Raw genomic sequence first — 14,393 nt, forward strand, 5'->3', positions numbered from 1 at the left:
CCGGACCCTATGGAGTGCTGTAATCACACCAGGGGTGGTGTCTATAGGTTAGTCTCCAGCTGGGGAAAGGACAATTCTCATGGGTGGCATCCAAGGCCCAAAGTGGGGGAGGGTCTCTCTGGAGGGAGGGGGTGTCACAGGAGTAGTGCTGTCTAGTCTGGCTCTGCGGGAGCAAGGAGGTCTCAATTCCAGGGAGGTCTATTTGGCAGGCTCAGCTCCAGAGAAGCAGAGCAGTCCAGGGAGGAATCTGGCTCCAAGGAGGGTCCCCTGAGCCCCACAACGGGGGAAAGTTCTGGGGTGGGTCCCTTAGAGGGGGCCAATTCCAGGAGAAATGAAGCTGTTTAGGGAGGGAGGATCTCAGACGGCAAGGAAGGAAAAGCAACGAGGAGTCCCTGTGGCACGCTGGAGACTAACAAATGTATGGGGGAGGTGGGGTTGTTGGAGCTGCCCGGCGGGGGCTATTCCGGGGGTGTCTCTCGGGGGTTGGAGCAGTCCAGGGCCGAGGAGTTTTGGGGGGTGGAGGATCGGGGGAGGGTATGTCAGGAGGAGTCTCGGGGTGGGGCTGGGGCTGTCCCGGTGGGGGGGGCTGTGTGGTGGCCCACAGACAGCCGAGCCCCTGCGGGCTTCCCGGGGAGCGAGGTGGGGGTGCCTGGGACTCCCCGGGCCGGGCCCGGCCCAGCGCCCCCCTCTACCTGCTTGAGCTTGTCCTCTATCTCCCTCCTGCGGGCCGAGGCCTCCTCCGGAGGGATCATCCTGCCCCGCCCTGGCGCGGGGGCTGCCGCGGGACCGCTGGGAACAGCCAAGGGGCACCAGCCTGCCAAGCACCCCCAACACTGCCGCGCCCGGCGCTGTCAGCCTTCCCGCCCCCACTTCCGCCTCACGCCCACCGCCGTCAGCGCCAAACCGCCATGTTGAGGGTGGCAGACGGTGATGCGCCGGCGTCCGTACACAGGCAGCCATCTTGAGTGTGGTGGGAATCAGTACGCATGCGCACCTGGACGACTCAACGGGAGCGGCTCCGCCCTGGCAGTAATGCGCATGAGCGCCTCCAATAGGAGCCATATTAAGAGTGGCAGGCAGGGAATGACTGTTCAAATACCACCATGTTGGGAGTGGCACTGGGTCTCCCTTGGCATATTTAGTGCTGGGCTGGGCGTATCATTAATGACTGGGGAAGGAATTAGGAGGCACATATTAAATACAAAAAGGAAAGGAGTACTTGTGGCACCTTAGAGACTAACAAATTTATTTGAGCATAAGCTTTCGTGAGCTACAGCTCAAATACAGCACATTTGTTATTACACCCCCTGGACCATACAGCTCCCCCTCCTGCTAATAGCATGATGGGGTGTGGTAGATCAGTGTCCTGCACATATATTCTCCACTCCATTAAACCAGTTTCACTACTCCAGTGCAGTTTCCCCACAGTAATGGAGTGGGGGGACCAGGCTCAAAAGATCCTGCACAGATCCCAAAAGCCAGTGTCCATTTTTAAAAGATTGTGTCCACATCTGTTACACAATTAACATTCTCTTCAGTTCAGGAGGGCAGTTATGTGACTATTAAGACATTTTAGGATTAGACAACCTTTCCTTTTAAAATACCAGTTGAAAGTAAGGCGGGGAAATGTTGGCTCGTGATTATAGCGGGGATCTGGGAGTTAGGGCTCCTGGTTTCTTTTTCTAGTTCTGCTACTGATTTGGGGGCAGTCACTTGGTCTGCTTTTGGTTCTGTTTACCCAATCTCTCGCTTTGTTCTTCAGTTTACTCTACTGCAAAGTGGGTATAATACCACCCTCACAGACATGTCACAAAGATACATTAATACTCTTTAATTCTCTGAAAAACATGGATGGAAAGCGCCATCAATGTGCAAAGCTGTATTAATATCACCGTGTGTGAGGTGTCTGTGGTACTGCAGCTACAAAATGGGCAGTTAGAGGCCAGGGGTCAGGATTTCCCCCTCAGTGCTTCGCTACTGCCACAGAGGCACACAATGCCAATTTATGGGGGCTACACACTGTACTCCCTCCACATGGAGATGAGGGCAAGTCCCTAGACATTCTCTCTCATTTTGGGAGTTCACATCAGCACACTCACCTTCTCTTGATAATTCTGCTCCCCGAGCGGCTTGCCCAATACAGAGATGCTCAGAAGATACGATGGTGAGGAGCAGTGTAAAACAACCTAGCGAAAGTACACATATAAGGACAGCTAGAGAACATCTCACGGCCTCTAGCAGCAGATCTTGATTCTTTTTGAGCCTTCCAAACTGAAAGCCACACAAGAAACACACATCAAATACTGTTGCTGAGATAATGAGAAGAGCAATTTCAGTGGGACCAAAGATCAGCAACATGCAATGAATTCCCAGAACCATTAAAGTCTGAGAATTAGGTGTAAAATGCAGCACATCCACCAGATGTCACCAAGCACCAGCTTTCCTCCTTTTGCTACTTAGTAGGGGAGAAAAGGGGGGGAGTCATACAGTAGAGCATCCGATGAAGTGAGCTGTAGCTCACGAAAGCTTATGCTCAAATAAATTTGTTAATGTCTAAGGTGCCACAAGTACTCATTTCCTTTTCTTTTTGCGGATACAGACTAACACGGCTGTTACTCTGAAAAAAGTTCTCAAACTGTGGCTCCGGACCCCGAAGTGGGTCGCGACCCTGTTTTAATGGAGTTGCCAAGGCTTGTATTAGACTTGCTGTGGCCAGGGTCAAAACCCTAGCCCCAGCTTCACCACCTGGGGCCAAAGCCTGAGCGCTTCAGCTCTGGGTGGCGGGGCTCAGGTTACAGGCCCATGCCTGGGGCTGAAGCCTTGGGCTTCGGCTTTGCCCCCACTCCCTTGGGGCAGTGGGGCTCAGGCTTTGGCCCCCCGCTCCTGGGGTCATGTAGTAATTTTTGTTGCCAGAAGGGGGTCACGGTGCAATGAAGTTTGTGAACCCCTGCAGTAGAGTCTCTAGGGCTAGCCAGGAACCAAAGAAATACAAGAGAGGACTTTCCAACTATTAACCAGAGCAGCCATAGGAGGGAAATTGTTTTAGGCAACTCGTCCAATCCAATCCAATCCTCCAACACCCTTCACCCCTCATGTGCAACATGTGCCAACTGTAATTTATTTGAGACATTCCTTTGGGGGTGGAGGGAAAGGTCTTAATGCCACAGATCAAGGTAAATATTATGTCGTAAGCTATTTAGCAAACAATAATGCTAATACACAGGGAAGTGGGAACTATGTTACCTGGCTGGGAAGCCATTAACAGCTAGAAACACAGCATAAAGAGGGGAATTTCCCCACCTTGGTCCCCGATAAATGAATCGGCACATCATGGACTACCCAGTTTCCCTGAATCCATTACTGGGGAAGGGAGCTGTATTTTAATGATTAGAAGGAAGTCTGAAGTGTTGTCTGTTATTAAATCAGAATAACAGCTCTTTGGAGCAGGGACTGTAATTTACTATTTGTTTATACAGCATCTAGCACAATGGGACTATGACTTAGGGGAGGCTTCTAGACAATACAAAATTGTAATAAAATAAAAAGTTTATATTTTGCCCTTCACAGCATCTCAAAATGCTTTACAAATAAATCACAGAGTATCACGGGTCCCCTGAGGGTAGGAATTATTATCCCCATTTTACTGAAGGAAAAACTGAGCGAGAGAAAGATTAAGTGACTTGCCCAAAGTCACATAGCAAGTCAGTTGCAGAGATGAGGATGGAACCTGACTTCCATTTAACTCCTCCCAGCTCCACCCATTAAAAAGCATTACCTCCCAAGCAGAAAGGGCACCTTGCCCCTATCAGCATCCGTCTTCTCTGCTCCACAGGGAGCTGGGTAGAGTAGTTAGATTTATTTGCACAGATGATGCCACACTGTTGGCACCAGACTCACTTGCTGCCCTCACACTGCTCCCAGCAACCAAGAATGTTGCCGTTTATGGGGCGTTGCCCTTTCATCGGGACACCATCCAGTCGTTTTGGGTTGCTTGCTTTTTTATTTTATTTGCAGCTAGTAAAACCCTCTTAGAATCTTGAGGGAGAAGGGAAACGTCCCCTTGCCTTTTTCCTTCAGTTGGCAAACATTGATTCCCCCACCCTGGTGTTTTGGATGGAGCTGAAAGTAACCAGGGGCTGTCTTTGTTCAGCGACAACTTCAGCATGTATTACAGAGCACCTTATCTTGCGGCAGACAGCTGTGTTTGTGCGCCAGCTTCATTGAATGGGGTGTGCACAACAGTGTGTTTCGCCTGTGAAATTACCTGGCTGTGACCATGTGTGCAGGCTCAGCTGAGGTTCCTAGTTTGGAGACTTTGGTCCTACGTGTGTAGGGAGAAGAACCTCTCTCCAGACCCCCCTGCGTTGGTTCGGTGCCCGCGTTTCAGATGCCTCATATTGCTTCTGCGACAAGCTTTATCCTACAGATATTTGAGATATTAATGGGAACACAAAGATGTCAGATCAGTTCCTTCCCCCCCAAATGGCTGCCGTCAATAACAGCCCTTCTGCTGCTCTGGCTGCATAAACAGCATCCTTTACGTCAAAGCTTGCAGTCTCATTCAAAGGAAAGTGCAAGCTGAAAGGGCTACTGATGAGAGCTTTCGAAGTTCCATCCTTTTTCTGCACCATGCAATGATCTTACTGTATGTTTGCTCCCCTCCCACTGTCCCACCGCCTCCCCCCTGCCCTCCACTAAGGGACTTGGATGCCAGAGGTGCTGGCTAGACTGTGGCCCCCTTGACATCAGCCTGTTGTTTGAGGATCTTCTGAACAGAGCTTTATGTCTGTCTTGAAAGGCCAGTGAAAAGGCTCTGCTCAATCCCTATGGAATTACTCGGCCCATTAAGGGAAAGAGGTGAAGCTGGGGTCAGATGCCAGAGAGAGCGACACAGGCCATTTCTCAGAAGCTGACCCTGCCCCCTGCTCATGGCCTCCTTACCAGGCAAGCTTGCTGTTTTCACCGTAGGAAGGAATTGAATTTGTGTTGGCAAGTTTGGGATGGAGGGTTTGGAGCTTCTGAGCTGATCTTGTTTTCAAAAAGCCCCTATGAAGCACCTGCCAATAATAAATTGGGCACATAATCAGGCAAGCGTAATCAAAAAACGTACAATAACCAGATAATCACAAATCACCAATAAATCATCAGCCCAAACACAAATAACAGATATAGCGCCACATCAAAGATAAGACTTCAGATCAAACACAGAGTGTTGGTAAAACATACTGTCATTCAAGAGGGGACAGCTAAGGAGTTAGTAAAAACACCAGTTATTTTTAAAAAATTTGAAATAAAAATATGAAGGCCGGGACACTGGGTGGCTCGGGGGATTTTATCTCCAGGCCTCCAGATTCAATCCGTCCCACACTGATAATGACTGAAAGCTGTCACCTTCGATGGCTGTTCTGTGGCCTATGTAAAATTAGTCTCAGTCCTGTTCCCTGGTGCAGGGGTGACCCCCCCACAAAACAAACTACTGTCAATTGTTGTCTGACTCAGCCTCAGGAAGAGCAAGGATTGCAGAGCCCGTGAGGACTGAACCCCCTGGGATTTAAGGGCAACACATGTTGATGTGATTGGGTGAGGCAGCCTAAACTATGCAAGAAATTCCAAGAAAAAGATTAAGGGGTTAAATATAAGGGTCCCAGCAAAGCAACAATAACCCCTGTTGCACCCAGCAAATACAGGCAGATTAAGTGCTGTGTCTGGATTTAGAGCTGGTGAATGGGGCCAGCCAGATAGACCTGCAGAAGGAACTCTTCTCTCCACAAAACAGGCAAGGCAGGGCAGCAGCAGTGCAAGCTTTCAGATGAGGAATGGGAGCTGTACTCCCACTGCACCCCCTTTCTTTAACACCTGCACATTCCTGGCCCTGTGGGACCCCCTGGTCTGAGAGGGGTGTTCAGTCTCCAGGCCCCATTGAGTATTTGGCTTCTGCTGTTCTCCAGTCAGTGGCAGGGCTGAGTCCGACTGGCAGGCAAGGATTCCAAAAGGCAGAAGAGCAAAGGCCGCCTGTTTCAGTGGCCTGTCCCCTTTTCTCTGCCTCTCTTTAGCTTTGTTCTCCAACCGCTTGCGTGGACCAACCTGCCAAACCACCCAAGAGAGGGAAACTTCTTGACCACAAGCTTCTACCTGCTTGGCCAAAGGGAGGGAGGTGGAAGGCCAGGAACACAGTTATGAGTGACTATGCCTGTTTTGGATCCATTGTCTCCAGAGGCGAGACATGCAGGGCGGTAACTCTGGGGAAATGGGAGGGGAGGGGTGAGCAAGGCCTGCATGTTTCCTGAATCTTAAAGGAGGAGGAAACACTAAAAAGGCCAAATTCTTGCTGGTGCCCCAGCAACGAAACTGCCGTTGCTTGTAGGAATGGGAGGTCAAGGGTGGAGAGTCAGCGGAAATTGTGTGCCCCCATGCTGGCCCCTCTAAGAGTCATGGAGAAGCCACAGATCTTCCGTAACCAGAGGGACATTGCAGGATGTGCCCTAGAGTGGTCTAGAGGTCAAGGGGCTTGATCCAAATATCAGTGTGTGGCAATGAGCCAGCAATGGCCTTTCTGCACAGCCCTGTGTCCACTTAGAGACCTGAGGGGGTTGGCAGCCTCTTCTACTGGAGCTGGTAGCTGTTTTGGGGCTGAATGTGCGGTCCCTGTATGAGCAGTACCCTACATGACCACCCAGGTATCCTAGGCCGCCAATGGGAAGCAGGAAGTACCAAATGCCTGCTCTGGAAAGATTTCCAGTCCATCTGTGGGTCAAACAGCCATGGCATTCTAGTTTGGGAACATCCTTAGAACCCACTCCCATCTTCAGTGCAAGATGCATCCTAATGACTTTTTCCACCAAGGATTTTCTCAATAACAAGCTGCAGTATTTAGATTACTTGTGTCTCCATGAAAACTGTCCTGCAGTTTTGCGGGGACAGGACTCCCCCAGGCATCTCTTCCAGTCCGGTACAGCAACTGATACTGACTTGAGAGGAACTTTTCTGCAGAGTGAATGAAAGTAGGAGAGACGTTGATTCAGCACTGGCCAGGGGATGTCAGCAAGGGGGCTTCAGCAGAATGACAAGTCATCAGTTCCATTCTGGGTGCGGGAAGCCTCCTTAGCACCAGGCAGCATGAGGGGGAGAGAGAAAGAGCAGCCCTCCTTGTTATTGCAGGAGTCGGGGCAGACTAGTCCAATTAAGCTGAATAATAATACTGTGGGGCCTCTGTGGTTGCTTGACTGAGGTGCAGGGAGCAGAGCTTTCCAGTGTCACTTTCAGAGCAGTGAGACAGGTGACCGTGCGCACGCACAGCCAAAGCAGCAGCGTTGGGAAACAGGAGGAAGTAAACAGAGAAAATGGCTCTGAATGAGAATCTGTTCCTCGGTATTGTTTGGCCAGGGGCACCCGTTGTGCAAGAATAACGATTTTGTTTGCAGGGTGTGTTGAACAAAGATAGAATTGATATGCCGAAAACGTCACTACCTGGGATGCTGCGATCAGATCAGGGCTCGGTAGCTCAGATCATGCTGTCTGATTCAAAACAGTCACCACTGTCAGGCTACTTAAAGGGCCCCGTAGCTTAGATACAACTTTTAAAGGTAGGTTACAATAGCAAATGTCATAGGCACAGGGAGGCAGGTCAAAATTGTCATATTTTGCATGACTCTAGCATTTTCAATCCAAGGATCTGATGGCACTTTGCAGACATTTATGAATTCCACCTCACTGGAAAGTTTAGCTAGCCCAGTTTACAGACAGAGAAACTGAGGCATGGAGCAATGAAGTGATTTGCCTAGAGCCGCACAGTAACTCGGTGGGAGAGCTGGGAATGGAAGCCAGATTTCCAGTGCTCCCTCTCACGTTCCGAAGGGCTACTACGCGAAGGATATAACTTTGATCAGAATCTGGCAAAACAAACCAAGTATTCGTAGCTCCAGAAGTGAATGGTTTCCTATGGTTAAATGTCTTACTGAAAAATTAAATATTCTACAAAAAGTGATGCAGTTCCTGTAGGTCCTATACACAAAGCAATGTAAGCATGCTATGACTGCAGAGGAGCACGTGTGGATAAATATAGAGGTATATGTGAAATTTGACAATGCCCTTTTGAGTGCTGAGATTCCAGGTTTCCCAGTATGTTACAATGAGGAAAGATTACAGCAGCGAGAAGTCTACAAAAGGCTTTTGCATTTGCTGTGGGAGAGGAGAGACAGAACAGAGTGCAGAGCAGCCAGGATTAACATAAAATTACAAAACCTTCATTATCGCTTGAAGGGACGTCCCACACTGGGAGCACTCCCCCACCTCAGATTCCTCCTCCCCTTCCTACGTGACCTCCTGATGCCCTAGAATGATAGAACGCGTGGGAACAACCTCTCCAATGCCACCAACTACCACCTCCCCATGCTCCCGCCCCCCCCCAGCCCCGTCTTACCCACAGACACAGAGTCTATTATCCGTTTCATTGGGTCATCCAGATTTCACTTGCAGACAGGGTTAAAATAAGTGTGTGTGTGTGTGTGAGAGGGAGAGAGAGCATACAGGTGTGTGTCTGGGAGCGAGAGAGTGCATGCAGGGGTGTGTCCATGAATTTGGAGGTGCAAATGTTAGACGGGAACCATCCTTCCTGTTAATTACCTTCTGGGATTGTTGTTTATAACATCTCACGGGAAGCTTGAAGCTATATTCAGGCAAGGCCAGGCACCTACAACCTCCTCAAGGTGCTGAGCCCCACACATGGGAGTTGCAGGTGCTCAGCACTTCAGGGTTCAGACCTGTCTCAGTGAGGGCATGTCTACCCTGTAGCTGGAGGTGTAATTTCCAGCTCGAAGAGACATACCTGCGCTAGCTCTGTTCAAGCCACTGTGTTATAAATAGAAGTGTAGCTGTGGTGGAGTGAGAGGCGAGAGGGGCTAGTGCCCGGAGTACGATCCCATGCAAGAAACTAGGTATGTATTCAGGATGCCAGCCTGTCCTGCTGCTTGTGCCGCAGCAGCTACACTCTACTTGTAGTGTGCTGGTGCGATCAGAGCTAGCGCAGGTATATCTGCTCGAGCTGGAAATTACACCTTCCTGCTCCAGCGTAGACGGACCCATGGGTTCTAAGGGCCTGGTCCAAAGCAGACAGAAGACAAAGGATAAAGGACCAAGAGATGGCCAAGTCCACTTCTCCTCCACTCCCTGCTCCAAATACCATAGGTAGGATCAAGCGTCCCCTCCCCACCGGCCCCCATTGACAAGAATTAGGGACAGAAGCAGCAAGAGACATCAGGCCCAGGACAGAGCAGATGTAAGGGAGGAGCAGAATTACAAAAGACAGGTACAGAGGCCGTGTCCCAAGGCAGCACCGTGATGGGACAATGAGAGAGCAGCCTTAGCCTGGGAACAACTGCAAAGTCCAGGAGCTCAATATGTAATGGCTGCTGGCTCACCTGCTAAATAGTTTCCCCCAGGCTTAGGCTCTGTACAGACTTTCTCTTCAGTCTCGCGTGCAGCATATAAATAAATTGAGTGCTGGTGAGATTTGCTAGGTAGGCAGCCCTGGAGAATGTGATGCACAGAGCAGCATAGGCATCCGTGCAAGCTTCCCACTGAACTCTGGGCGAGAGGGTGGTGCAGCTGCCACATCAGTGTCATCTTGTGCTTCAGTCCTGTGGTGATGGTGATGGACCTTCCTCTCCTGGGAAAATAACTGAGACCACAAACTCATTGACACGGGAACACAAATAGGACTGAGAAGGTAGTGGGTTTTGGTCACTACTGACCTGGATTTAAACTGATGACAAGTAAGCTGCTGAGAGAGGCCATGGGCAGTGATCAGAGAACTTGCAAGGAATTCACTTTCCTTCTCTTTAAAATTTGGCTGGGACCTTTCTTTCCAGTGTGGTTCAGACTGAAGACCCTCAGTGCTCCCTAAGTGTGGGATTTGCGATAGCTATTTGTCTCCCATTTGCGCAAGGGTAGAATAGAGAGCAGAGTTTGGCACACTGGCTCCAGACAGTTAAATTCTACAATTTATTGGTGTAACAGTTCCCTCACCATGGTCATCCAGTGGAGATAGAAACCTAGACCTTCAGCTGAAATGCACAGGTCACCATTACAGAGATAGAGGAGTGACTTCTTGGCAGTAGTAGTAGGAGGTTATCCTCTTTGTGGATCAGCCACTAGAGGGAAACACAACCTATTTAGCCAGAGTGTTACCATCAGTACTGTGGGTTCTGAGTGACTGGTTAGCAATGGGATCCCTCAGGAAAAGTTGAAAATCCATCATCCAAGGCCCTGCTCCTGTGCTCATTAAAGTCAATGGCAAACTCCAGCAGTGGCAGGATGAGGCTCTGTATGTGGATTAGCTCCCTATGACAAAATACTCTTGGCTGGCCCCTGAGGAAGACCCCAGGCTGAAATCCCAGAATGAACCCCCATTAGTGCATTACAGGAACAAGCTGTGGTCTCCCTCCCCTGGGCTTTATTTGCGCAGGGAATTATGGTCCTGCTGGGAAAGCCTTCCTTCTGCACTGATAGCTGCCTGCCTTGTGGTCCCTAAATGGCTATTTGTAAATGAATTATCAGGATTAACTAGTCTACGCTTTACAGTGTTTACTTAGTGTTCGGCCCCCTGCAATTCTGAATCCTCCAGCTATGCTGTCCAAGGTCCAGGGGCACAGGCAGATCCCATCAGCAGGCAGAGATGAAGAGATCTGGGACGCTAGAAATAACCCCTCCCCCACTCGCCTTTCTCCTTAGAGCCGGGTTTCTGCCAGGGTTCCTGGGACCACCAAGAAGCCAACCTATACAAGAGAAGAATGAGATGCTAATAACTGCCCCAAATCCCATGTGCACAAACCAAGAAAGGTCTGTAGGTCTCTGATCCAAAATGCCATGGAAGGAAATTCCCAACCAGACTCGGAAGAGAGAGTCTGATATCACCGGTTGCATGAGTGTGAGTGAGGGCAGGATCTGATCCCACATGTAGGTCCCACGTGGTGCTGCCTGGATTTTATGTCAGGTGAGATGCTGAATCACGTCTGTCACTGTGCAGATCTATGCCCCATCCTGCAGTGACCCAGAGCGCAGGAAAGGTAGCCCAGGATGATCTTTCCAACCCTGATAGCTATAGATCAAGCAAACTTTGGCACCACAGTCAGGGAAATCAAATTTCAGACAGCCATAGAGATGGGTATTTATTTTCCTAGTGTCTGCAGTTTTAAAATAAACTGCTCTGCAAAGTGGGGTCCAAACCGCCAGCTCCTCTCATTCCTCAGCTTCACCATAACCACTGACTTGTGTGCCATGTCCCCTGTCCTGTCGCTGGTGAACACATCTCATTTCATTGACGAGGCAACAGGCGCTAGTAGATATAGAACTAGAGGGGGAATCAGGAGTCCTAGGTTCTATTCCGGTCAACACTACTGACTTATTGTATGACTCTGGGCAATCGCTTCATCTTTCTGTGCCTCAGTTTCCCCTCCTGTACATTTGAGAGATCTCTGGAGGAAAAGGATTATTATTTCCCATGTCCAGTAGAGCCTCCTCTAACACTTTCCCTTTGTTTTTATCTGCTCGTTTGCTTTTGGTTGTTACTAGTTCCAGAGATTGTGGCCTAACCTCCCACACAAATTGCAACCTAAATTGATACCTACTGAGTTAAGAGGGCCCACCCAATGGGGTGGCACCAGTTTAACTAAATCAATTTAGCAACAGATCAATGCAATTCTTGTGCACAGAGCAGGCCTATGAGTCACAGAGGGAGAGAGACAGCCAGGATCCAGCCATTTGGGGCTTCACAGGTTGAAATCAACACCATAAACTTCTAGGGCGTGATTCTAGGTCGGTTATATTAAGGCCCCTTTGCATCATCCTGGCAGCACAAAGGGGCCTTAAAGTGACTATAAAGTTGGCAGTGTAAAGGCTCCTTAAAGCATGTAACTGAGAATCAGGCTCCTTGAGTTGCCAGAGCTTCAGTTTTTACTCCAGTTCAATCACAGTGCTAAAGCATCTGAGCATCGGTGATCTATTGCGCTTATGTTTTTAAAGAGTTCTGTAGCTGTGCATGGTGCCTTAGAGGCAAAGAGAAGAACAGGTCCCATGCAGGCTGCCTTTTGGAAGCAATATGCAAGGACATAACCGTGTGACTCTCACTGATGCCAAGTGGAGTAGGGTCCAATTTCAAGCACATTAGGAGGAACAGCCGAATAAGGCAGAAAATCTGGGCTACAGTTTTATCCTCAGTCTCTATATTGCAGGCAGGCATTGCTTGGATTTGCCTCCATCACACAGAAGCTCCTGGTTTTTGAGAATGGAAGGCTCTGGGTAAAATTCTGGCCCTAGTGAAGTTTTGCCATTGACTACCGGGAGTGAGGGGGGCAGAATCTCCTCCTCTTTCTCTCTCCCAGGGTTTCCTATCGCGCCCCTCACCATAGTGTCTGAGTCTTATGGCAGGCTCCTTTAATGTGGTGGAAGTAACTTCAAATCACGTTCTATCTAGTGGAGCTCAGTGACCTTTGGATATTTATACATTCCTCCCTGTTAATATGTCTCATACCAAATGCTGCTGGAGCAAACCATTACCTCCCGCAAACACAGCACACATGTGGCCATGTGGGTCACCTCTCAGATTCCTCCGGCCAATTCATCAGTGTCCGTCTCTCACATCCTCCCCCATGCCATCCTTCTAGTCTACAAAAGAGCGTGTGTGCGCACACACATTAACAGATCTCTTCGCTCCCATGCACAAGCAGAGAGGTGCACACACCCAGAGATTGCTTCTACACAAGCAAACAGCTGTAATTCCCCAGTTGTGTAGCGCCATGGGTGCTAACTACAGCGTAAGTGCTGGTGTGGCTAGGACACAGGCTTTTGTAATCACCATGTTGACTCTGCCTCGTTACCGCTCCCACCTCTGAATATGGCCCTGCCTCGGCCAAAAGAGGTTCAATCAGAACTCAGGAAAAAGTCCATGGGTTGGGAATATTTGCAAAGCCAGGCTCATATCCAAGGTCCCAGGCTCGGGAGGGCTACAGCATTTTGATGTTCGAGTACTGAACGACATAGCAGATCCACCCACGGGGAGCACTTTTCCTGCTGTGGCTGGATGTCTCCAGTTACAGTAGTGGGGTCTCACATCATTACTGCCATATTGGCCTGGGGCTAGCTGCTTGTGTGGGGCACTCAAGCTGAGACTGGGGGCTCAGTGACACTGATGAAAACAAACACAAGCTAGCTTATCGTGGTCCAGTGGGTCAGACACCAGGAGACTTGGGATCTATTCATGGCTTGGCTGTGGGTTCTTGAGATGATATTTAGCATCTCTGTACCTCACTTTCCCCACCTGTAAAAGACAGATACGAATACCAGCTACTGCCATTATAGTACAAACATATGAAATCTGCACTGAGTGGCACAAAAAATGGTATACAAATGCTATGCATGATCATCACTGAGTTGTGACACGAGCTTGCATGGCGACGTACCGACACCATCACGGTGAGGGAGCTCTCATTCAGATAGGCTGGGTTTAAAAAGCAGAGTCACTAGTAGCCATGGCCATTTAGACCCTTACAACTCTGCAGGGTGTTCTGCCCCATGGTTTCAAACTCATTCCTTATCCTCCAGGAAGAGCCCGCCAGAACCCCGAGCGCTCCATTCTGCTCTGAAAAGTGACAATGTACAAACAGCGTCTTGAGGTCTATGTTCATTGCGTCTCAATGGCTTCCATGGGAAATGTGCCCACTTTGCAAGCAGAACAAAGTTTTCTTCTAACTACTCGCCCTGCAAACTCCCCCCAGCACATGAAAGTCAAGCTGGGTTGCTGTAGCTTGTGCACCAACACCAGTAATGTCCTCCTTCCAAAGAGAGTGGACTCCTCTGTTGATGATGATGCACAAGCCAAAATAGAATCCAGCTCATTCTCTGCAAGACTAACAGGTGTGAAAACCAGCAGAAACCTATTTTCATAAGGAAGGGCAGCAGCCGGGACTACGAATTAGAAGCAGGTCTAAAGTTTCCCAGAGTTCAGGGTGGTTGGCTCGGATCATTTCAAAGTACAGCAGCCCGCTGCAAAGTTCAGGTTTGGAACCAATCTTACCCCAAGTGCAAAGGGGGTTTGAACCTGATTCTCCTTGGACTCCACACTGGGCCTGATTCTTCACTGCTTTGTACCTTGCGTGGCCATGTACACTGTTGTAGGTGCCTACTCAAGGTGCACGTCAGTGGAGTAGCAGGCCCACAGGAAGTAGATCCTGCAGGATTGCCAACTCTTGTGGTAGCTGATGTTTTTCTTAAAGGCCCAGCTCCTGGAGAAAAGTAACTACATGAGAATCACAGCTTTCACTTTTTAAAAGTTAAGCTCCTAGCCCTCATGGCTGCAGAGAAAAGCTTGAAAATGTGGTCCCCTAAAGGCTCAAACCCCA

At 49.4% G+C, this 14,393-nt stretch overlaps 1 protein-coding gene across 13 annotated transcripts in view; it reads right to left on the bottom strand.

The window, feature by feature from the left end:
• The window catches only part of EXOC7 (exocyst complex component 7), a 31,922-nt gene extending 31,040 nt beyond the window's left edge, over positions 1-882 (bottom strand). For 7 of the 13 annotated variants that reach the window (XM_075119301.1, XM_075119300.1, XM_075119299.1 and 4 more), the window contains exon 1: positions 693-881. In XM_075119301.1, the coding sequence (XP_074975402.1) occupies positions 693-752 (60 nt within the window). In that variant the 5' untranslated portion in view covers positions 753-881. Of the gene's footprint in view, positions 1-692 lie in introns of all 13 variants that reach the window. The other 6 variants (XM_075119296.1, XM_075119295.1, XM_075119293.1 and 3 more) reach the window with 1 other exon arrangement.
• Positions 883-14,393: the final 13,511 nt, after the last annotated feature.

Source organism: Caretta caretta, chromosome 14, assembly GCF_965140235.1.
Source record: "Caretta caretta isolate rCarCar2 chromosome 14, rCarCar1.hap1, whole genome shotgun sequence".
Classification (NCBI taxonomy): Eukaryota; Metazoa; Chordata; order Testudines; family Cheloniidae; genus Caretta; species Caretta caretta.